Here is a 25,129-nt window from a genome sequence, read left to right as displayed (position 1 = left end):
CAGCTTGGCCCGTCGCCTCTGCAGTCTTCGCCAGGGGAATGAGACTGTGGATGAGTATGTGGGGAGGTTCCTGGACATCGCGGAACAAGGTGCGTTCGGAGAGGGGGAGCTGGCGGTGCTTTTCAACGCCGGTCTCAGAGAGCCACTCTCTCGCTCCGAGATGAGGGCGATGAGGCCGTTGGATTTCGACGCCGTGTGGGTAACTGCCGCAGAGCGTTCGGAGTCCGCGACCTCATCGAACCCATTTTGCTCATCTCCGCTGGTAGCGATACCCGAGAGTGGTCCTCTGCAGATGGGTGTTGTGGGCATTGCCACGCACCACTCTCCAGCCTCGGCAGCCTCTCCACAACCGCCCAGTCTCACTGGCAAGCGGGGGAGACGGGAATCCTGGGGGTCCTCGTCCGAGGCCTCCAATCCCGAGCCGCCCATCCCATTCACTTCGTTCCTGCAGCCGACCACCAGGCGGGTGGCTCGGCAGAAGAAGAAGAGGCAACGGAGGGCGGCTCGGAGTCCGGTGGTCCCGGTGGTCCCGTCAAGTCCGGTGGTCCCGGTGGTCCCGTCAAGTCCGGTGGTCCCGGTGGTCCCGTCGAGTCCGGTGGTCCCGGTGGTCCCGTCGAGTCCGGTGGTCCCGGTGGTCCCGAGTCCGGTGGTCCCGGTGGTCCCGAGTCCGGTGGTCCCGGTGGTCCCGAGTCCGGTGGTCCCGGTGGTCCCGAGTCCGGTGGTCCCGGTGGTCCCGAGTCCGGTGGTCCCGGTGGTCCCGAGTCCGGTGGTCCCGGTGGTCCCGAGTCCGGTGGTCCCGAGTCCGGTGGTCCCGAGTCCGGTGGTCCCGAGTCCGGTGGTCCCGAGTCCGGTGGTCCCGAGTCCGGTGGTCCCGAGTCCGGTGGTCCCGAGTCCGGTGGTCCCGAGTCCGGTGGTCCCGAGTCCGGTGGTCCCGAGTCCGGTGGTCCCGCAGGCGCCCAGTCCTGTTCCTCAGCCGGCCTTCCAGCCGGCCTCAAGCCATGTTCCTCAGCCGGCCTTCCAGCCGGCCTCAAGCCATGTTCCTCAGCCGGCCTTCCAGCCGGCCTCAAGCCATGTTCCTCAGCCGGCCTTCCAGCCGGCCTCAAGCCATGTTCCTCAGCCGGCCTTCCAGCCGGCCTCAAGCCATGTTCCTCAGCCGGCCTTCCAGCCGGCCTCAAGCCATGTTCCTCAGCCGGCCTTCCAGCCGGCCTCAAGCCATGTTCCTCAGCCGGCCTTCCAGCCGGCCTCAAGCCATGTTCCTCAGCCGGCCTTCCAGCCGGCCTCAAGCCATGTTCCTCAGCCGGCCTTCCAGCCGGCCTCAAGCCATGTTCCTCAGCCGGCCTTCCAGCCGGCCTCAAGCCATGTTCCTCAGCCGGCCTTCCAGCCGGCCTCAAGCCATGTTCCTCAGCCGGCGACTCCTACAGCCCCTGGGACTTCGCGCTCTCGAGCGCCGCCCCCCAGGGTGTCCCCTAAGTCCCCTGGGACTCCGCGCTTCCGAGCGCCAGGGACAAGAACTGTTCCCCCTTATTCCAATCCCTACGGATTTACCCCCCCGGACTCTTGTGTTCCCCCAATGAACTCTTGTGTTCCCCCACCCCCCCTCCCCTGTTTGTTATTTTTATTATGTCACCCCAACCCATTGATTATTCTTGCCTGTCTGCCCTTGTTGTTTTTTACCATGTTTTGTTGGATGTTGTCCGTTTCCCAGTCAGTCTTGTCTCGTTAGTCTGCTCCTTTGGTGAACGCCAGGGGGCGTTCATTAAAGGGGGGGGTCCTGTCATGATTCTGCCTGCTCTTGTCTTGATTTTCTGGTCTAGGGGCAGAATCATGACAGACCCACGTGTTTTATGTGGAGAGGATCATATTATGGTCAATCAGGACATAATATGCGTTCTCTCCTGTCTCGTCATTTGGCCCTGCCCCTCTCGTTTCTAGTATTGCTCTCCTCCTGTGTCGCATTACCCACACCTGCCTATCGTTATCCCCTTTGTTAGTCTCCCTATATAATACCCTCTTGTCTATTGTCTTGTGCTCGTTCGTTGTACATGTTTCATGCTTTTTGCCATGCCTTGTCTTGGAGTCTTTGTCATTGTCATTGATAGTCTAGTCAAGTCAAGTCGGTGTGAGTGTTTTGTTTTGTTAGTCTAGGTGTTTTTGTAGTTGTAGTTCTTGTCAAGTGTTAGTCTTCAGTTTATTGTGGTCCCTGTTTACCCCCTCGTGGGTTTTTGTTTTGTTCCTGTTTATTATTTATTAAAATCCTGTTTAAACCCTGTTTCGCTGCCTGCACTTGGGTTCTCTTTCCGCGTTCCTGACAGTCTGCCAAATGCTTAAATGTAAATGTAGCCATAAGTCTTCAATGCTGATCCTGATCATGTCTTCCGTCTATTGGTAGTGATCTCCTTTAGAAAATAAGTATTAGTAAGAGAAGAAAAATAATGCACCAATAAAACATTTCAAATCATTATTTCGAATACAATTGTTGGCAAGTAGCTGTCTAATAAACAGATTTCACTCCGCTGCCATGTTGAAATCTAAACAAAGCAGAGGTGGGAAGGACACCGGAGGTTGGTTGAAAACTCCAGGTTTGTTGTGCAAACCATTGCAGTCTATCTGTCTTTCCGTTTTTTTCGATTTCAATATGGCGGTGGGGTGAAATCTATTAGCGGTTTAACCGTAACCTGTGGTTTTCGCATAAAACGTCCACTCGCTCCTGCTTCGCGTCAACGTCCGATCATCCTGTCGGGATGTATTTGAACCTTACGCGTGTTTATATTCATCATAGTGTGTTTGTATTCCTCATATAGCGTTACACAGTGTCTACAATTCACGTCAGTCCCTATAGTGAAAAAAACATCATCATGTCATGTTGAACTCGGCCACACAGACTTGAAGTCCCTCTAACTAAGCGAACATTAGATTAACGTATGTCATTACAATATAAAATAAGTTATTAATATGGAAACAGAAACACAGACAGATGTTACGTGTAAGATAGCGATCATTTGAAGGACACGATAACGGTCGACCAAACTATACAATATCACTAACTTACCTTTCAATGCTCGCTCTTGTTGGTTGTATAGTACTAAGAAAACAGTGATTTTATATGTAATTAAATAATTAACATACCTTTGACACAGCGCGGAGCTGAAGGTAACCGGTGTCTGTCACACAGTGCAGCGGGGGATGGGACGTCACTTCCCGCGCACCAAGCAGATTAAAAATACTGACAAATAAACTGTAAATGAACAGATAGCATATTTACTAACGAGGAGAAGGCAAAAATAAGTACAAACCAATAAGTATTACAAATAATAACTCATAGTTCAGTTTCTACCTGAAAAAACATCTGTTCTTGTTAACAATATCCAACGAAATAGGCCTACACTGTTTTACTTTACATAGCCAGTCCGTAATAATGATAATAAAGCAGTCGTTTAATTGAAATGTCGTGTTATTTTTATATCAACAGTACTTACCAGTTGAAAACTTGGGTAAAATGTTGTGTTATGGCTGTGCTTGTACGTCCATGACCATCAAAAGTTGTCGAAGGCGCGATCACGGTCCCATAAAGCAATTCGAAAATGTATTTTAACGGAAAAACACCGTAACACATGTAGAATGGACAATTTCCGTTAAAATATACAGTCATATAACTGTTAATTTACGGATTTTTTTTACAGTGTATGTGATAATAGCTGATGGAGATGGTGCTATTATTTTACTGTCCATGTTTGTGTGTCTTGACTATTCTTTTTGGTCTTTTAAAGGGAGTTCAGATTTGTATTTTCTTCACACTAAAGCCATTTCTCCAGAAGAAAGCTCGCTATAATACGGATTTAAAGACTGAATCAAAGATGGTTCCTTGAAAACAGTTCTGTTTCTGGAGACATAAGACAGGGATCACACACAGAAATTGGCCTAAACTGTATAAGAAATCAAAATACTGTAAAATAACAGGTTTGTGATGTTTTTCTGATAGGGGTTTAACCATATTTAAAAAACAGTACAATTGTGTAAAATAACAGTTTTCTTACAAAGTATCTCAAGCAGTTTTTTTGCCAGCATTTTGCCCTTATTTCCCTTTATTTAGTGGTAGTTAAGCAGTTGTAAAGCACAGAGTAAATGCCCTTATCTTCTTCATCATCAACATGTTTTCCATATATTCCAAATATGTTTATTTCTTTAACAATACAATAACACTCTTGTCAAATTATAATTTTGTTAGGTATAGCATGATATCCACAGAGAAATGTTTACTCTGTCTTCTCATAATCTTTAAAACAGATAATAGGTAAATGATTCTCAGCGATTATAGGAACAATGCGAAGGAAACAACTCTTTATCATGATTATTATTTGTTACTTATCTGAGCTTGACATTAATCATCACCACAATACTGATTTCGTAATAAAGATGTCTGTGTTAACATTCTGAAGTTTGCATCAGACAACATATTCCACATGCATATTAGTTTGGACTGACATGAGGATAAGTAAACAATAAAACTTTATTTATTAGTTATTAAATATTTCTTTGTATTGTTATTGAAAAACCATTTCTGCTAACACTTTACATTAAGGTAACCTTTACAAACCATTTATAAATGTGTTCATTAATGATTAGTAAGTCATTTACAAATGCACTATGAAGCAGTTATAACTGCATGAATAACAAGTGGGATTCTAACAAAATACCTGCCAAATTTAATTTGCATGTATTTATTCATTATTTATTTGACTTGAAAGCAGATTTATTATTATCTTGATGTTGTTTGCAATAAAGGCTGTCAGACTGTGTGTAATGTTGTTTTTTTATACCTGCTCACTATTTGGCAGGCATTTCGTGAGAATCCCCCGTTTATTCAAGCACTTATAACTGCTTTATAATGCATTTGTGAATTACTCATTAATCATTAATGAACACATTTATAAATGCTTTATAAAGGTTAACTTATTGTAGACTGACTAATATCAATGGTATACAAAATGAAAAATTGTGGTTTTCCGCCTGTTATGTTTGTAAATGTGATATTTCCTCCATTGATGTACTGCCCACTATATAAAGCAGACAGAGAGAAGAATCGTTCAGTTGTTCAGTAGTTGTTCGGCTTGAACCAGTTGGATATTATCCATCGTGTTTGCAATGGACATCTTTATGTTCTTGATGTTTACCTTGGGTAAGATTCATTTTTGAAAATGTAAAAAAATATTATACGAATGAATGAATACAATGATAGTACCATGGATGTTTATTTATATTATAAATGTATTATTTTTAATGATTGAGATAATATTATTACTTTTATGAGGGTGAGTTGTTTTATTGGTTCATTGGTATGTAGTACACCGTAGTACTTGTTCATATATTTTTCAATTCTCTTATTAGTCTGTTTGTGTGACTTGTGAGTTATTTGCATAATACCATAGTATGTCCACAGCGTACCCATTTTGCATTATTGCGTGTTTTCCAAGTTCACACGAACACAGTTACGTAGCCTAATTTGACAACCACACAACAGACTACTGTTCAGACAATGCCGTAAACTCATTTGAATAAGTTGTACAGTATCCATCTGATACTGTACAAAAAACTTGCCTGGGACTGCATTATTGTACACCAGATGGTATTGTAAATCTCTGTATAAATGTACAATACAGTTGTATTTGTTAACATTATAGTTAATAACCATAAGCCAACAATGAGCAATATCGTTTTTAGTGATTTATTAATTTTTTTAAATGTAGGTTAATTCCAATACTGTTGTTTGTGTCTGTTTATTTTGCATTAAGCAATGTTCACATACACAATGTTTTAAAAAATGTATTAGTGAATGCTGAAATGAGCTTGAACTCAGGCTAATAAATGCTTTAGTACTATTCTTTATTGTTCATGTTAGCTAATGCATTAACCAATGTTAACAAATGCAATCTTGTACAGTCTCACTTACAAAGCTAATACAATAAACAATAAAGGTTTGCTGCGATACTTTTTTGCTTTAATAGATTTTTTTAAAAGCTTTTGGCATTAAAGCTTCATTTTGAGAAGCAGAAAGAATCAATAAGAAATTATAATCCTAGTTAAATGTTTAGACGCTGTTCGACAAAACTTAAGGTAAGGTAGGCAGACTTTAAGGCAGTGCTTGTCCAACTTGGGCTGCAAGCCGAACAGACTTTATGCTAATAATTTTAAATCTGGCTAGGCAAGATAAATCATGTTTTTTCTCTGTAAACAGCTGTTCTTGAACAGGGTTGGTCTCAAAACAACACAGTTAACATCACCACAGCAACACCACCCCAGAACCCAACAGTCATCAGTGCCACACACCTGAACACACCAGTCAACAGTGAAACGCTCAACGGCACAACTACACCGGTTTGCCAAAACGGGGTCCCCATACATGGATTTTGTCTCTGTTCAGACGATTGGAGTGGACCTACCTGCAGCATTTGTAAAACAATTCAATTTATATTTAAATGTTGATGTGTATTATCTCTTTCCTCAAGCAATATTTCTGTATACATATTTGGTCACATTTTACACTGCAAATTTATGTAAAGATATATTTAGTATATTTGTCTGTAGTATGTGTATAGACTATAGATTGTTTGGATTGACAGCTTATGTTGTACATGTTATTTTAGATAAACCATCTCTACAAGTACATGTTAAAGGTCCAGTGTATGAAATTTAGCGGCATCTGGCGATGAGGTTGCAAATTGTAACCAACGGCTCACTCTCCCCCTCCCTTTCGAAGCACTACAGCTGACACAGGACAACTATTTTGTCACGTTTTTGCTTCTTTGCTGAAGGATATAATGTATTTACGATGTGCGCTCTGTAGAGCAGTTTGTCCCATTGGGGCTACTGTATAAACATGGTGAATTCCATGTAAGAGACCCGTGGTATATGTAGATTGAAATAGCTCATTCTAAGGGTAAAATAAACATAACGCTTCATTATAAATGGTCTTTATACACCTTTGAAGACATAGTCATGTATATTATATCGCATTTCTGTTAACAGATACCAAACAAATCACACATTGGACCTTTAAAATGTTTGCAGAATTTACATTTATGTTGAACTATCCATAAGATCTTTTAAATCGAATGCAGAATTTACATATGTCATATGTTTTACAGCAACTTTTTGCTCTGAAGCAAAAAAAAACACATTTACCTTTCCTCGAACTGTCCTGGGCCAGTTCGCTTCCTCTCGAGAGCTATGTGATGTGTCAACACCTAATGGTACTCATCCTCGTAAAATGCGGTTTTAATGATATAAAAACTACAGTTAATGTTTTTCCGAATGTCTTTTTATTCCGAGTTATAATTTTTCAGCTGGGATTCCACTGGCATCAGCCCTCTGTGACATAACTACTCAGAAGTTTGAAGATCCAAATATTCTAAATTGTAGTTTGTCCTTGGACACCATTTTTGGAAAGGTAAGCAATCAATGTCACTTGATAACAATATTAAATTAGATAAAACTCTATATAATAAAGTTTCTAACTGTTTGTATTACATTTTTCTTTCCAATTAAGATTTCTGTGGCTTCTTTGGCAGATAAAAGGAAATTAGTTTCCAGCACCCAGATCCTCACATCTAAACCAGAAAATCTAACTCCTGACAACATCACAAACGCAGTGAAGATAGCCAACATTCTGCTCTCTGATGATAAATCCATAGAATCAATGGTAATGCATCTTTCATAAAAAATTATTTGTTCATAGAAATTCACTCAAATATGAAAATCTATCATAATTGACTCCCGACCTCAGCAAACTAAAAAAAATCTAAAACTAAAAATGCCATCATGTACATTTTCTTCCCACTTTATGGTATATGGGGCTTGAAAATGGTAAAGCTTCAAGAAGCACATCCATCACTAAGTAGTCCTGTGGGCCAAATGTCTTCAGAAGCAAAACTATATTTTAAATCATTAAATGGATAGCCCATTTAGTGATATTAAAATGTTTACCGGCAGGTGCATTGTAAAACATTATAGTGAAATTCACTAAACGTAAATAAGTTCATTCCACAAAATAAAATAAAAATGTTGTCAACTCAACAGCTGAATATTAAGCAGACCTTTGTCTGAATGAGTTTTTTGTTTTGACACGTTAACTCCATTGACGTTAATATCAATAACTTCATATTACATTCATATCACACTAGTTGTCATATGCGTGTTTTGTCACAAGCGATGTTTCACGAGTTCGCCCTCGTCGATAAACAGCTCCTTGTTGGGATAGATGGTAAAGCATGGGAATGCAGGTTATGCGTATTTGGCGTGTCGTACAGGGAGTGGGCTCCGAGGATCTATCCGAACCCGGAGCACTCTACCCTGCTCAGAGCAAGTGCTCAGAGCAAGTGCTGATTTATATGCTTAGGTTCCTCCCGAACTTTGTTAATAAAACATCATGTATGAAGAAAGCACGACGGCACATACAAATAATTTGTTTGACTGAAAAGAAATATTCATCATTTTAATTAATTTTGTTGGATTCCCGTACATTTATTACAGTATGTGGGACAGTGCTGGGTTGTTTTAACCCTTCGTCGATAAACTAACCGGGTTGATGTTACCCATTCATAGGTTGAAACAAGATTGGAATTTTAAAATGCACGTTTTACTTGTTCCTATCTTTAATCCGCTTTGGTCTATGTGGATGGTAGTTTGTGTTTTGTTTTCACGGAAGTAGTTTGCATTTGGTATTTTTATCTCACAATGCATCGTAACCTTGTCCGCCTACTTTTCCATGCTTCCGATGAAACAGATAGATAAACTTGGTAATTTGACAATCCCAGGTACAACTTTTTGACCCCACCAAAGACTTGACGAATGGTACAGTGGCTCGGTGGTTAGCACTGTTGTCTCACAGCAAAGAAGGTCCCTGGTTGGACCCCAGCGGGGACGGGAGACCCTTCTGTGTGGAGTTTGAATATTCTCCCTATGTCCGTGTCGGTTTACACTGGAGCCCTCTGAGCGCCAGAGATACAGGTTGTAACCTTTAAAGCTCTTTGTTTGTTGTGCAGGGTATTGTTGTGTCTACAGTAGCTGTGGTCAGTCAGCTCCTGAACACCAATCCTGTGCAGTTCTCTGAAGTCAACCATGATGAAATTTCTAGGTATTAAAAAATGTCACACACACACACACACACACACTTCACTGCTTGGGCTGGGAATCATGAACAGTATCAATGAGTTATTCATGTGTTAAAGCATTGCACCAATACAGCCATGGCGAAAAAGTTATGCCAGTGAAAGTGATTTTTATGTATTTACTGATTTTATAAGATGACCCTCCAGTTATAGATTAAGCTTTTAGAAAAAGGCTTTTTATATAAGTGTCTTATATAAATAAAATGCATTTACCTGTATTTTATAGTGTTGATACTTATAAATATGTGGAAAAACAAAAAGAGTAGTTTTCCTTTGTAGTTAGGAATAATTATTTTCTCAGAAGTTCTTCTGAGAGTATAGTTTCGAAGAAAACAAAAAAGATATTTAGAATAATGTTGTTAAACTAAATAATAATGGCCCCCATTGACTTGCATTATGAACACAAAACCACATAGACATTTCTCAAGATACTGTATGTTTCACAGAATAAAGAAAGGATTTTAATTTTGGGTGAGCTATACCTTTCAGGAGCTAAATACTTTATGATTCCCATCTCTGTGTACTCCCACAAAGCTCACGACGTATAAATTTCAGCATAATGCTTGAATGTACCGTATATCTGAATTTGTATTGTGTTTGTGTAGTTTAACACAGACTCTTCAGAAAGTCTCACTGCTTGAGGACTTGAAAACGTCGCTGGTGCAGCCTAATTTGGCAGTGCAGTCTTTTAAGGGGACAAGTCCAATTCGACAAGCGCAGTTAACCTTGTTTAATGGTACGTACACAACAATTTAAAACAATCTTTGGCTGATACTTTAAATATGTGATCTGTAAAAATCTCTCTCTCTATATATATATATATAGCCAGGACTAAAAATAAATGTAATTCAATTGTGAAAATGTAAAAAATTGTAACGTCAAAATGTCCACATTGTAAAAAGAATTGCGGGGCTTGCACAATTGGCATTACTGGCTGTAAGTCATTTTATCTTGCTAATGCGGTAACTTATTATGATTATTATAATTATGATTATTTTCTCATCTACAGAACGGAGTGATACTTTTTTACCTGACAGAATTAAACTGAATTCGAGCCAGAATGGGCCTCAAGGTAAGAAAATTTGTATATACATTTACTTCTTGAGTGAGTGGAGCCATATGGTCTTTCTGTATGGAGTTTGCATACCTCGAGTAAACATCTCTCTCTCTTGTGCGCGCACACTATCCCTCTAGACTCTGTGCCTGAAGATTTGCATATTCCAAAAGACAAGGTTGACCTGCAGATCAATATCACATTCAGTCCTGGTAGATCCAAACACATTTTAACCACAACATTACGTTGAAAATTGAGATATTACGTTACTATTTCAATAACCAGACATTAGGCACGATTAGGTAATGTCAATAAAACACTCTCTCTCTCTTTCTCTCTCTCTCTCTCTCTCTAGATTATGATAAAGTTGTCGGGTTTCTTCTCTATGATAGTGATCATTTTTTTCAGTCAAAAAGCTTTAAATCTTCCCTGGATACCAAGAGAAGAGTGCTCTCTGCTAACCTGTTAGAATTTCAAAACATTGAGCTTCAGTTTGCAGTTAAACCATCGGTGAGCAATCTTCTCTGTAATTTCCAACCTTATCAGTTTTGCCGTACTGTTGGAGTGAGCTTCTTTTTCAGCGCCCAGAAGAGATCTCCTCAATATCTTTAGTATTTCACCTTGACATGAATGAGATTTAATGGAGAGCAAATGGAAACTTTCGCTTAAGTCCTGTACACGTCTCCATTAAAGTTTCAGAAGAGATCGCAACAATGTCACAAACTGAGTTTAAATACGGCTAGTCAAAAGTCAATACTGTTGAAGATCTCAATATGAAGGCTCAAATCTCAAATCTATCCAAATTCAGAAAATTTTTACTCAGATTATTTTACCTCTACATTTACTGTACATCTTCATAGTCTTTAAGTATTTGAACAATCGTCTCATTTGTTTCTGTTTTTATTTCTCCTAACAATTTAGGACCACATGAGATTATGCACTTCTGCCATTCCATCTATGGCTATATTATAACAGCATATAGCACACACAGCTGAAATCTCCTTAAAAACTTCTGATCAATTGAGCATAAAAAATGTTCTATTGGTCATAACAGCACTGTCAGACATAATAAATGACTAACAAATTGGGGCAGTCCTTCAATTGGGGCTGTTTTTTGTGACACGTTTGCATGGCAAACAATAATTACATTCATCCACTCATTAAATAAAGAAATGAGAAGGTATGGACAAAGATGACCTTATTTATCCACATTTGATCTAACTGTCTTTCAGAATGATTCCACATTGTCCCTCCACAACTTTGCATGTGTGTTTTGGAGTTACTCCAAAAATGACTGGAGTACAGAAGGCTGCACGAAAACAAATAATTTCTCGGGCCATGTACATTGCAGTTGTAAACCCTCGGATGAAAAGAATTTCAACTCGCATGAAAAGAATTTTAACTTTGCCATCCTCATGGTAAGCTTTACATTTACAACAAAATCATATTTATTCATTCATTTATTTATTATAGTTAATTCGCAAAATCCTTTTGTTTTTCAAAAATCATGTTTTTATTGTGCATTCCAATAAATATCAATCAAACTGCGGCTGGTTTTTTTTAGTAAGTAATATTAACTAAAACAAATCAGCTAACTAACACAATAAAAGTCCATGAAACATGATAACACAATAAAAAGAGAAGGGAAGTTGACAAGTTAAACCAAAAGGGAATAAACTGATAATCTAACTGAATTTGATGAGGAAAAATGATTTGAAAAATAAATGATAAAAAGATTCAATATTATAGCAACCATGTTTTTTTTTATTGAAACCCGAAAAAAACTACCAATCATTTTTATTTATAAATGTATTGTCAAATGGCAACAAAACGTGTTTAGTAGCTGATGTAATCTGTAATATATATTATATTATTACTGATGTAATATATATTATTTATATATTATTTATGTAGTATTGCAGTGATTGACTCTATAAAGACTCTATAAAAACTATAAAGTTTTTAAAAATGTCCTTTTGCAGACTTTCAATACAAACTATCAATATTCAGAAGCATTAAGTTGGATCAGCATTATCGGCTGTTCTGTGTCTATAGTGGGACTGGCTGTCACAGTGGTTTATCAAATTGCGACCAGGTAAAACAAAGTTGTAAACAGCTCACAATCATACTTCTCAGGCATTTTGTTTCCAGTTGACCTGCAGTTTATATATTCATATGTTTTCCGGCACAGGAATTCACGAGGTAGCAGCCCTACCCTGCTTACAGTGAACATCTGCTTGAGCATGACCATTTTCTACCTCATCTTCATATTTGGCATAAACAATCCTATCACACATGCAAAAGAGGAAAAATTTATTCCAGAAAATACAATTCCTTCGTCGGATCACAAGCGGTACCCAGACGAGGGTCCCTGCACCATATTTACAGCCTTGATTCATTACTTTTTGTTGGCCACGTTCACTTGGAATTTTCTTTTTGGGATTCATGTGTTCCTCCTCTTCAAAGCGACTATTACTGGAGCACCTGCATGGTTTCTGAAGGTGTCCGTTGCATTTGGCTGGGGTAGGAGACAATAAAAGTTAATACAACCTCAATTTAATTGAAAATAGTGTATAGTTGAGATATGTAATGGCCAAATAGTGTTTAATTGTAAGGACAAATGTAAAGGGATAGTTTAACAACAGAAAACAGAAATGTTATCATCATTTATTCACCCCCGTGTCCTCCAAAACCTGAATGACTCTTTTTTTTCTGTGGAACACAAAAGCAGACATTTTGAGAAAAGTCTCAGTGGTTTCGTGTCAAATGCAATGGAAGTCAATGGGGGCCGGTGTTGTTGGGTTACCAACATATATCTTCTATTATGTTCTGCAGTAAAAAGAAAGTCATACAGGTTTGAAATGACATGAGGGTGAGTGAATAATGAAACTATTTGCATTCAGAAGATTACGGCCTAAACCTTTGCATATGACTGTCCATATACATTTTCTTATCTCAGGGTTTCCAGCTGTCATTGTTGGTATCTCAGTGGGTTCCACTTACAGAATGGATGAGCCTTTAGGTTATCGACAAGAAGAGTTGTAAGTACTACCTAATATAGGGTTTGTCCATGTAGACACTACCATAGTAACATAATGGGTTCTTTAATGTCAGATCTCAGTACTTTCACTTGGTAGAAGTTCACTTGTAACCCTTCCTTTCTTAAGTTGCTGGCTGGCTTCTTCGGACCACAAACAGCAATTTGATTTGAGAAAGCCAATGTTCTGGGCATTTCTGCTTCCTCTGGTAATCATGCTCATCTCAAACACCGCAATGTTGCTGCATTTCTCTCACAACACCTGTAAGACCAACCCTATGTTAAACAGGTACCTAAACCAATTCTCTTCAGATTCATCTATTCATACTTAAGCAATCTTGTTGGTGTCACCCAAAAAGGTTTAAGTGCTCTTGTCTTCTAGATCCCAACAAACTTCTACGAGGAAGAAGCTTCTGAGTAGCTTTACTCTAGCTGTGATGCTTGGTCTGACCTGGGTCACCGGCTACATTTTACTCATCACCCGTGAACAAACTCTCCACTTGATCCTGAGCGTAGTTTTCTGTGTCTGCAACACAACACAGGTGTGAGAATTTTTTTCTTTTCCAACCATTTGCGTGTTGCGCCCGTACAGGCCCGTCAGCCAGCCTGTTATTAAAAATAGAGTCGTGATGCTGAATTCAACTCATATTACTAAACTTTATGGATTGTTAACATGCAGTGCTTCTATATTCACTTCACATTTTCTTTCCATTCCCAAAGGGCATACAGATATTCGTGTTATTCACACTGAGATCTTTCTTAAAATCAAATCCAGGTTTTCTGAATAATTTGAATGCACCAGACATTGGCCTTCATAGGAGAAACTTCTTTCTATGGAAGGTTAAGTTACCGGAAAGCAGAGAAATCTACACACCTGCAAATCCTGACTCTCTCAGACCACCCGATGTCATCAATGCCAAATAAACTGTTATTTTAAACTGGACATACATTATTATATATTAATGGTAATGTATCACATATATTGATATTAGATGTTGAAACTGCTGATCACATCAGCTTTAAGGAACTATGTAAAGAATTACCCAGATCTATTAAATTAACTGTGTATCTAAAACAAACAAATAAAGGTTATTCAAAGTTGTATCCATGGCAAACTGATATTATATGTGTTCGGAGTAAGGCATAATGTACAGGCAGCCGGTTGTTATCGCAGAAATAAGCCCGAACAGCGTTAAACTAAGTGGGTGAGATCGGGAAAGGAACACGAGCCGGGACTGGAACTCGGGTCTCGAACTTGGGTCGCCCGGAAGCGCTACAGCGCCACATGTCTGTGCACTAACCACAAGGCTATCGGCTCCGATAAAATTGAAATATTTTATTAGCTCATTTTTATACGGAACGCAGACCTTCCGCGAGGAATAGCCGTTTTCATTAGGTTTTGAGGTAAGAAACGACGTTCAACTGTCACAAACAGGCGATTTGGTTGAATCACTATGTGTTATGAAAAGACATATTTATATTTAATTTGTCAAAAAAAACGCATTCCAAATTATTTGCTGCATCAGGGGTACTCGTTTTGAGAGGTTGTTATCTGGGAATAAACTGACCTGCAAATGTCGCGACTGGCCAATCAGAATCAAGCATTCCAACGAGCTGTGTAATAAATGGTACTGTATACCTTCGTTATAAAACTGCAATGTTAAATACTTCTGTGAAATACGCTTTATCCTGTAATAATAATATTTTTAATAGTAATATTTGTTCATTTATGATGTATCTTGATAAACATAAAAAAACTAATCGTCTGCAATAAAAACTCAGACTGAGTTTGCTCATTCATTACAGCCCCATACATTATAAACAAACATAAACAAAATCGAAAAGATAAAGAATTTAGGACAATAAGTATTAACACATCATATTACACTGTGTGTCAGGTGTGTTGACTGTAACTTTCATACCATTTCTTTCCCTTTTAAATGTATGTGATGAACTAAACACGTGTTCCCTTATGGGTTGAGAATATTGTACATTTTAAGAAAAAGAAACTTAAATTAGGTTCAAATGTCGTCACAATGTTGTCAGCTGAAAATGTGAGATAAGTGGTCTGGGATACGGCTTTTAGCTTGGAGGCGGGGCCTCCACACCTGTAACGCCTCTTCACGCTAGTCCAGCAATCAAAACGGGCAACGATGGACAGGCTCTCTGCACATTGGATGAGGTCAACTGTCACTCACCTGAAACCAATGAACGTCGCAGTTTTTAAGGCGAGCTGCTGCCTGTATATTGTTCGCAGAAGAAGACGATGAACATACGTCATCCAGGGGCTGCTGGCATAAGATAAACAGACAGTGTAGCTCGCGATGCAGGTAAATTATGAAGCGATCATTTATTGTGAAAAATAATCTGGGGTTTATTTAGTCCATTAACGTCATTTCCGGATTGACAATTTCCCAGGTTTATTCTGAGTTTTAAAAAAGCACGATCGACTGTCAGTCAGTTTGAATGCGCGCGCAATAACTTTGCTTTGGGAGCTGACTGACGTCATGCACTTCACGAAAACGTTTATTTTGAACAAAATCAGATAAGACAAATTAAATGAACAACTGCACATTTCTTTGTAAAATTGTAAAATTACAAAACTAAACTGCAATTTTAAAACAAAGTCCACATCAAAGAAAACCAACGAACAATTCCAAAGTGTTATTAAATATAATCAAACTTAGACTTTGTGCTTTTGACATTATTTTACATTTAAGAGACGTCAGTATGTTTGTGAACACAGCGGCCCCTCCTGTTCAAAACATGTATTGCATGTAGTGCGCTTGTCTAACAACTTGAACTTCATGTTTCTTCAGTGAACGTCAGTTTACAGCTTTGTGTTTTATAGTTTGTCCACTTCCACTAGATCTGTGTAGGCTATATAGTGCACTACGGTTCTGGAATAACGTGACTGTGTTGTTTACATCAGCAATAGTAGAGGGAACAGCTAGAAAACAATACGGTTCAATATAAAATACATCTCAGGGCTTGACATTAAGCATTGTCATGTTATTACATTTGTCATTCACAAAAATCACTTGTCCAAAGATCAAAAATATATATTTCATTTGAATTATTATATAATATAATCAATATAATTGTTATAAAACAAAGGCAAGCAGTCATTATTATTAGTGTTAAGGCTTTAAGTGAACTTCTTTTGCACATAGCACTGGTGTTAGAGAGGTTTAAAGTTTGCTAGCACGGGCCAAACCGTAGTAGAACAAGTATAAATCCACTGTTGTCATCTTTAAATAAATATGAAACTGCAATTCATCATGAATAAGCAGGTAACTGATAAAATACATTAATGTTACATACAGATGGATAAATTAGCACCATGTTATTTTTAGATCACCTTCATTTGTTTTAATATTTTTCATTTCTGTGTTTTTACTTTTTTACTATACAATAGTGGTATCCACATAAATTACTGTAGTATACTATACGATTAACTATATTAAACTGCAGTAAAATTCTTAGATACTATAGTGTTTTTTTTAACTTTATTAAAGTAAACAGTGATTATCAATTTACTACAAGGGCACTACAATGTTCAATAACAAATACTGCAGGGAAGATGATGGGGTTTTTGTGTGTTCGCCGATCGCTTCACTCAGACAGTAAAACACTTGTAAATAAACTATCAGAGGAACTCTGGAGATGAAGTTCATGTGTTCATATCCTCAGATAAATCCTTGACCATCACTCGTGTCGTATGTTAAACTGAGCACATAATTCACAGATGACATGTAAATAACAGGATTCCACGTCCACATCTACTTACATGGACTCAGTCCGGTCGGGCAAATAAAATGATCTCTCGCCAATACAAAACATTCACAAAAAGATGAGATATGACATTAACATAAAGACAAAGGTCAGAATGGCAAAATTAACTTTTTTTTAAACTCTTAAGTGCATTATTGTTTTTAGGGATGAACCATGTATGGTTTAAAAAGGGGAACAATTATGTCATATGTCCATATGTACTAAACAAGACGTTTGTGATTAATTGAAATCTGGTTGCATTAATGTCTTAATGTTGTTTTCTCACAGTGTGATGCTGGTGCTCCATTCACAGTTGGTAAAAAACGATTGGGAAAAGACTTTCTCCAGGAGGAAACTTGTCAAAATGGATAGTGCGCAGGTTTGCAGGAGATTTAGAGTTTAAAAGGGAATTATTGGAGTCTTCAGTGCTTGCTTTGTTCCTCCAGAGGTGGGTGAAAAGCCCCTTCCAATAACTGTCAAATCGATGCACAAGGTCAACAAGAACAACAATAACCTTTACGAAACTATGAACACGTCACATGAACTCAGTTTTAACAGTGCTTGTGGACTGAATGACTGCAAGTCATCTATTACAGTATACAAGTATTTAAGATGTCATGTCATAGGAACTTTTATTCAAAGTTCAACGGTTAAATTAAGCTGTTGCACTTTAACATTGATATTTTATGTGAATGATTTCTGCTTACCTTGTTTGCATTGTTTGTAGATCTGAATTTTGTATTAAATTGTTTGTGACAGAAAGTAAAATGTTCTTGTAAATGTGTAGTACATGTTGGTACTATTGGTACCATTACAACCTGGCACCATTTTGTGCACATTTAGACATATTAATACATATTTAGATGCATCACAATCTTATAATAGAAGTGTTGTTTACATTTTCATCTTTGAGTTTAAAACGCACGAGATCTGTAAACATAATATACTGTGAGTTTGTACTATATACTATCAAATCTTTATTGTTATGTGTGGATACAATTGAATTGTTTTTATTATTATTGCAAGTCTTTCCCTTCTGTTGCCATTAAACATCATAAGTGGATTCCAAAGTTTGATCTAAAATTAACAATATAGCCATAATAATAACTAGTAAATGATTTAGTGTTTATTTTGTAAAATCACTTTATTACGAGAATTATTAACATGGGTTTTACCAGAGTAAGCACAGTTGATAGCATTTGATACAAACACCGTAACTAAAGAATTTCATGTATTATGCAGCCTGACAAATATTCATTTGATGTGTTGTTATTGTCTTTGTGTGTTTTGATGTTATAACACATTATTTAATATAACACTGGATACAGTCACTGGTTGTGAGTGGTGGAGAGAATCGAGATGGAAACGGAAAGAAGAGTCCTATTATTAAAGCGAAATGTTTAGGAATGTAAAGAAATAGTTATAGAGAAAATAAACGTCGCCATCTTAAAAAAAGCTAAAAGCTCCGTGAAAGAATTTGAAGGTGGCTTCGAAATGGGCGATTTATGCGTTAAATAATACTTGATGAAATGTTGATGACCATGAATCATTTTTTATTCCTCATAAAATCTCAAAGCATGTAGACGGTATTTCCGTCCACCAAATGACAAATAAATGAGGCCTTCGGCAATGAAAATAAACAATGTATTTCTTCACAGAATAAAAAGGACTACAGCAATTATTAAGTGTATTTTTATACATGTTAACGCACATTTAAACTTCGTATTATGATTCCTGTGAAGTATTTACATGCGTGGCAGTTGTCCGCAAGCGGAATTGAAGCGGCATCTGTATAAGTGCGGTTCACTAATGCTTTAATACATAAAACATGACTAAACATGTTATTTATTCCAGTGATCAAATCGACTTGTCTTGTGAATGTTTTATTATAATAATATAACATGATTTCTATGTGTTTCTATGTGTTTTATTGCTTCCAGTTACTGGTTTGATGTTATGTAACGTTGGTTGTTGCTATGGCGTGACGTAATAATGAGTCCGCGCGCTTCAAAACTCTGTTGACGCGTAGACGCGCTCACTCTTATCTGAGCGAACGACTGGTAAGTAACGCTTGAAAAACCTCTTCAGTTTTTGAGCTATTTTGTTGTATTTAACGTATGTATTTAGATCAACTGCACTTGTTTTGATGAAAAAACACGTCGGTTAAGATAATAACCGAGATCGGTTAAGATCGATCGATGTTTACCTTCTTGTTGTCTCTCACAGGTTAGGAGTACAGCGAGAGTTACGTGACTGCAAATTGTTTGTATCACTTTCTCAAAGCGATTTATTATCAGCAGCAAAGGTCTAGTGCTTTTCCACTTCAAGACTTCGACTTTCATCATTGAAGTGCAGCTAGTTCCCTTTGACCCAACTACTGTCATATATCCAAGAAGATCATCAGTTCCTGCCATTGGTATGGAGTCAGTTCTAGCAACCGACCCGACCAATGTTACCCTGATGTCTATACTGGACCCCGCCATCATATCTATGGGGTCCGTACTACCATCATGCCTCAACATCAAGGCTATGGGGTCCATTCTGCCGCTGGAAAGAGTGGATGTAAGTGTCCTTATTGTAGGTTTTTAATAGAAACATGTTTTATGTGTAACATCTAAACAGACAGTGATTGTTTTATGTACGTATAAAATGTTTCAATTTGAAGGCAATATTCACTAAATGTGTGAAATAAATTATATGAGCAATATGTCATTGTGCTAAAATGTTTTTTTCACATGTTACATTTTGATTAGTTTTATTGTGGTTTATATGTAGAACAACTCTAAATGAAAAGTAAGTGACATTGACGTTTTGAAATTTATTTCTCTGCTAATTCACCAGCCTGAAAAAGAGGAACAACAACCCTCAACCATGATGGAGGAGCCCGTCACTGAAGAACAAGACGGGACGTCCGAAAGTCCATCTGAGCCCCAGAGGGACCAGGATCCAGAGACCTCCAACACTGAGGTGACACCTATTGTTATACACAACACGTTATTAGAAGGAAGCATGTTCATTGCAATATGTGTTATCTAAATGTATATGTAATATACACTTTGGCCAACAACAGAAGTAATAATGTCTATGATAAGCAACAATATATAAAACACAACAGCTAATTGTTAAAAATGCCTTAATGCAGTTTGATTGCATTCCCTGAACTACTGCATTTATATAACAATATTGAATTTATCATTTGAATGGAAGATTATTTTGAACTAATATTTAACCAGAAGACTTCTAGTTTACAATATCTAAAGCCATATGCAAGTGATTCAATAATTCTGTGCTAAATCTTAGCAGCTTCCAGTGAAATCTCAGTCAGTCTCTGTTACGTCAAGTCCTGCTCTAACACATCAAACAAGCAGAAGTTCTCTTGAGTAATCTTGACTCTTTAAGTATTAGAAAATTACCAAATTTTAACATGTGTCTGCTCTGTGATTGGCTGTTTTAACAGATGAATGAAAAGAGGCTGCCAGTGGGTCCAAGCATCGACAGGAGATCAAAGCCTAAAACTCCATCAAGCAGCCGATCAATGGTTTGTCTTTGTCTTATTTGAAACATCCATTTAAAATCTCTTCTTTACGGATACTTTAAACTGAAAACAGGATTATAGTCGTTTAACTCATAAACAAAAGTGATGTGTATTTAGAAGCTCTAGTTCAAGTTATCCCGAGTTAAATTATTCGGTCTCTTTTCTCAGGACAAAGAAGTGCGTCGACTACCTGCACGCAAAATTATCAACATTCAGCTGGATAAAGACGTCCAGCTGAACAAGTCGGCTGATGCTTGGAGGCCCAGCGTCAAGAAAGAGGAGACAAGCAGTCAAGTTTCAGAGCACAAGAAAACTGAGGTGTGTTTAATTACTTTAACTCAAATTTGCATCTCATTCAGCCTTTGGTTCATTGAATTCATTTGTATCTTGAAATAATGTTTAATGTTTGTTTTATGTAGGAACTTCTGCGGAGCTTCAGGAGCATCCTCAACAGATTGACCCCCGAGAAGTTCGACCAGCTGATGGTGAAGGTGAATGAGCTGCAGATCGACACGATGGAGCGTCTCAGGCGTGTCGTAGAGCTGGTGCATGAGAAAGCCATCTCTGAGCCCAGCTTCTCTGTCACGTACGCCAGTATGTGCAGGAATATGGCAAACGTGAGTTATGTTTCAAATACTACTGCATTAAATAGCCTTTGACTTACATATGTAGATCCAGCTGAAGATTTCAGATGGGATTTTAAGTTATTTTTGTTTTCTGTGTTTGTAGTTTAAAGTCCCCTCGAAACAGTCATCCAAAACATATTCGTCCTTCAAGTCAATTCTGCTCCGATTCTGCTTGGAGCAGTTTGACAATGACCGAGTAAAGGAGGACGGCTTCACCATCAAACAGAAGGAGATGGAGGCTGCACCAGTAAGTGTTTCAGTACTCCAAAAAAATTCATAAAGTTTTCTTCAAAAGGGTTATTTTATGAAATTATTGTTGAAATTAATTTTATATTTCTTGCTTTCCTTCAGGCTGGCGAACAGGAAAAACTGAGACAAGAGCTTGCAGAGGCCAGGGCGAAAGCTAGAAGATGCTCCATTGGAAACGTCAACTTCATCGGGGAGCTCTACAAACTGAAGATGTTGAAGGAGACCATCATACACAAGTGTCTCACCAACTCATTGAACCAACATGATGATGAGACACTCGAGTGCCTCTGCAAGCTGCTCACCACAGTGGGCAAAGAACTCGACGCTGGGGAAAGAAAGGTAAGGGTTCATGTGTTTGGTTGTGTGTCAGCAAAACAGCATACCGATGAATTGATTGATGCTTGTGGATGTTTTTGACTCTTGTGTTTTTCACATTCAGATTAAAATGGACGAGTACATTCACCAGATGGAAACTTTGGTGAAGGAGCGCAAAACATCTACGCGCATCCGCTTCATGATGCAGGATGTCATGGACCTGAGACTTGTGAGTTGTGTGAGATTTTTATTTTGCCAATATTCAAAAATATGTTTTAATCACAGCATTAACATACAGTATTATTCTTTTTCCAGAATCTATGGGTTCCACGGAGGGCAAATCTGGGTCCCAAGACTATCACCCAGATCCACCAGGAGGCAAAGATGGAAGAGGAGATAGAACAGCAGAAAGTCAGACGTCCGCTGTTCAAGAAAGAGTTAAAGAAAGACGATGAAAGCCACATCTCATTAAGACCAAAGACTCCATGGTTCGTCTCCCCGGCACCAAAGAAAAAGGGAAAACAACCAGAGCTGCCCCAGACTACATCTCCAGCCCTATCTGAGGATTCTGGTTTGGGGGAAGAGACCCCAGAGATTCCACTGTCCCAGATCACACCATCAGCCTCATCCTCATCCCAATCTGAAGAGTCTGTTGTGAAAGAACAACAAGAGACCACAGAGAACCTCCAGGACACAGAGTACAGAAATCTAGAGGTGTGTATATTCACATTGACTTGAATCACATACACATTACAGTCGTCATTTGTTGAGGTTTATTTATTTCTAGCAGATGAAATATGTATTTGCTGCTATTATAGAATAGTTTCTAAAAAGCTTTTATTTCCTAGAAAACGGAATGAAAATAATTATTAGTGAAATTGTATATTCCAATATCTTGAACATCATTCAATAATATTTTTGTGTGAAACATCCATTTAAAATCTCTTCTTTACGGATACTTTAAACTGAAAACAGGATTATAGTCGTTTAACTCATAAACAAAAGTGATGTGTATTTAGAAGCTCTAGTTCAAGTTATCCCGAGTTAAATTATTCGGTCTCATTTCTCAGGACAAAGAAGTGCGTCGACTACCTGCACGCAAAATTATCAACGTTCAGCTGGATAAAGACGTCCAGCTGAACAAGTCGGCTGATGCTTGGAGGCCCAGCGTCAAGAAAGAGGAGACAAGCAGTCAAGTTTCAGAGCACAAGAAAACTGAGGTGTGTTTAATTACTTTAACTCAAATTTGCATCTCATTCAGCCTTTGGTTCATTGAATTCATTTGTATCTTGAAATAATGTTTAATGTTTGTTTTATGTAGGAACTTCTGCGGAGCTTCAGGAGCATCCTCAACAGATTGACCCCCGAGAAGTTCGACCAGCTGATGGTGAAGGTGAATGAGCTGCAGATCGACACGATGGAGCGTCTCAGGCGTGTCGTAGAGCTGGTGCATGAGAAAGCCATCTCTGAGCCCAGCTTCTCTGTCACGTACGCCAGTATGTGCAGGAATATGGCAAACGTGAGTTATGTTTCAAATACTACTGCATTAAATAGCCTTTGACTTACATATGTAGATCCAGCTGAAGATTTCAGATGGGAGTTTAAGTTATTTTTGTTTTCTGTGTTTGTAGTTTAAAGTCCCCTCGAAACAGTCATCCAAAACATATTCGTCCTTCAAGTCAATTCTGCTCCGATTCTGCTTGGAGCAGTTTGACAATGACCAAGTGAATGAGGACGGCTTCACCATCAAACAGAAGGAGATGGAGGCTGCACCAGTAAGTGTTTCAGTACTCCAAAAAAATTCATAAAGTTTTCTTCAAAAGGGTTATTTTATGAAATTATCGAGAAATTAATTTTATATTTCTTGCTTTCCTTCAGGCTGGCGAACAGGAAAAACTGAGACAAGAGCTTGCAGAGGCCAGGGCGAAAGCTAGAAGATGCTCCATTGGAAACGTCAACTTCATCGGGGAGCTCTACAAACTGAAGATGTTGAAGGAGACCATCATACACAAGTGTCTCACCAACTCATTGAACAAACATGATGATGAGACACTCGAGTGCCTCTGCAAGCTGCTCACCACAGTGGGCAAAGAACTCGACGCTGGGGAAAGACAGGTAAGGGTTCATGTGTTTGGTTGTGTGTCAGCAAAACAGCATACCGATGAATTGATTGATGCTTGTGGATGTTTTTGACTCTTGTGTTTTTCACATTCAGATTAAAATGGACGAGTACATTCACCAGATGGAAACTTTGGTGAAGGAGCGCAAAACATCTACGCGCATCCGCTTCATGATGCAGGACGTCATGGACCTGAGACTTGTGAGTTGTGTGAGATTTTTATTTTGTCAATATTCAAAAATATGTTTTAATCACAGCATTAACATACAGTATTATTCTTTTTCCAGAATCTATGGGTTCCACGGAGGGCAAATCTGGGTCCCAAGACTATCACCCAGATCCACCAGGAGGCAAAGATGGAAGAGGAGATGGAACAGCAGAAAGTCAGACGTCCGCTGTTCAAGAAAGAGTTAAAGAAAGACGATGAAAGCCACATCTCATTTAGACCAAAGACTCCATGGTTCGTCTCCCCGGCACCAAAGAAAAAGGGAAAACAACCAGAGCTGCCCCAGAATACATCTCCAGCCCTATCTGAGGATTCTGGTTTGGGGGAAGAGACCCCAGAGCTTCCACTGTCCCAGATCACACCATCAGCCTCATCCTCATCCCAATCTGAAGAGTCTGTTGTGAAAGAACAACAAGAGACCACAGAGAACCTCCAGGACACAGAGTACAGAAATCTAGAGGTGTGTATATTCACATTGACTTGAATCACATACACATTACAGTCGTCATTTGTTGAGGTTTATTTATTTCTAGCAGATGAAATATGTATTTGCTGCTATTATAGAATAGTTTCTAAAAAGCTTTTATTTCCTAGAAAACGGAATGAAAATAATTATTAGTGAAATTGTATATTCCAATATCTTGAACATCATTCAATGATATTTTTGTGTGAAACATCCATTTAAAATCTCTTCTTTACGGATACTTTAAACTGAAAACAGGATTATAGTCGTTTAACTCATAAACAAAAGTGATGTGTATTTAGAAGCTCTAGTTCAAGTTATCCCGAGTTAAATTATTCGGTCTCATTTCTCAGGACAAAGAAGTGCGTCGACTACCTGCACGCAAAATTATCAACGTTCAGCTGGATAAAGACGTCCAGCTGAACAAGTCGGCTGATGCTTGGAGGCCCAGCGTCAAGAAAGAGGAGACAAGCAGTCAAGTTTCAGAGCACAAGAAAACTGAGGTGTGTTTAATTACTTTAACTCAAATTTGCATCTCATTCAGCTTTTGGTTCATTGAATTCATTT

The 25,129-nt window shown here is 38.6% G+C and overlaps 1 protein-coding gene across 2 annotated transcripts; it reads left to right on the top strand.

Moving 5' to 3' along the window:
- The first annotated feature begins 5,086 nt into the window (after positions 1–5,086).
- On the top strand, positions 5,087–14,358 carry LOC306902417 (adhesion G-protein coupled receptor G7-like). 2 transcript variants are annotated; one of them, XM_079470946.1, is made up of 17 exons: positions 5,087–5,176; positions 6,233–6,448; positions 7,143–7,247; positions 7,341–7,444; positions 7,544–7,696; positions 9,039–9,130; positions 9,770–9,900; positions 10,174–10,236; positions 10,359–10,430; positions 10,574–10,728; positions 11,451–11,636; positions 12,201–12,313; positions 12,410–12,741; positions 13,178–13,259; positions 13,386–13,544; positions 13,638–13,797; positions 14,031–14,358. In XM_079470946.1, the coding sequence occupies exons 1-17, from the start codon at positions 5,143–5,145 to the stop codon at positions 14,037–14,039; spliced, it is 2,166 nt and encodes a 721-aa protein (XP_079327072.1). In that variant the 5' UTR covers positions 5,087–5,142; the 3' UTR covers positions 14,040–14,358. The 2 variants fall into 2 exon arrangements, with proteins under 2 accessions (XP_079327072.1, XP_079327071.1); XM_079470945.1 differs by having other exon boundaries at positions 13,976–14,358.
- The last annotated feature ends 10,771 nt before the right edge of the window (positions 14,359–25,129 follow it).

The sequence above is a fragment of the Barbatula barbatula genome (genome assembly GCF_947034865.1).
Source record: "Barbatula barbatula genome assembly, chromosome: 13".
NCBI classification, from domain to species: domain Eukaryota; kingdom Metazoa; phylum Chordata; class Actinopteri; order Cypriniformes; family Nemacheilidae; genus Barbatula; species Barbatula barbatula.
The sequence above is the reverse complement of the archived record's forward strand: the minus strand, read 5'-3'. Positions and strand labels throughout refer to the sequence as shown.

Coding starts and splice junctions, on each gene's coding strand:
- LOC306902417 (XM_079470945.1), top strand. CDS start 5,143: ATGGACATCTTTATGTTCTTGATGTTTACCTTGG. Junction 10,431..10,573: donor CAATATCACATTCAGTCCTG/GTAGATCCAAAC, acceptor CTCTCTCTCTAG/ATTATGATAAAGTTGTCGGG. Junction 13,260..13,385: donor GGTTATCGACAAGAAGAGTT/GTAAGTACTACC, acceptor TCCTTTCTTAAG/TTGCTGGCTGGCTTCTTCGG.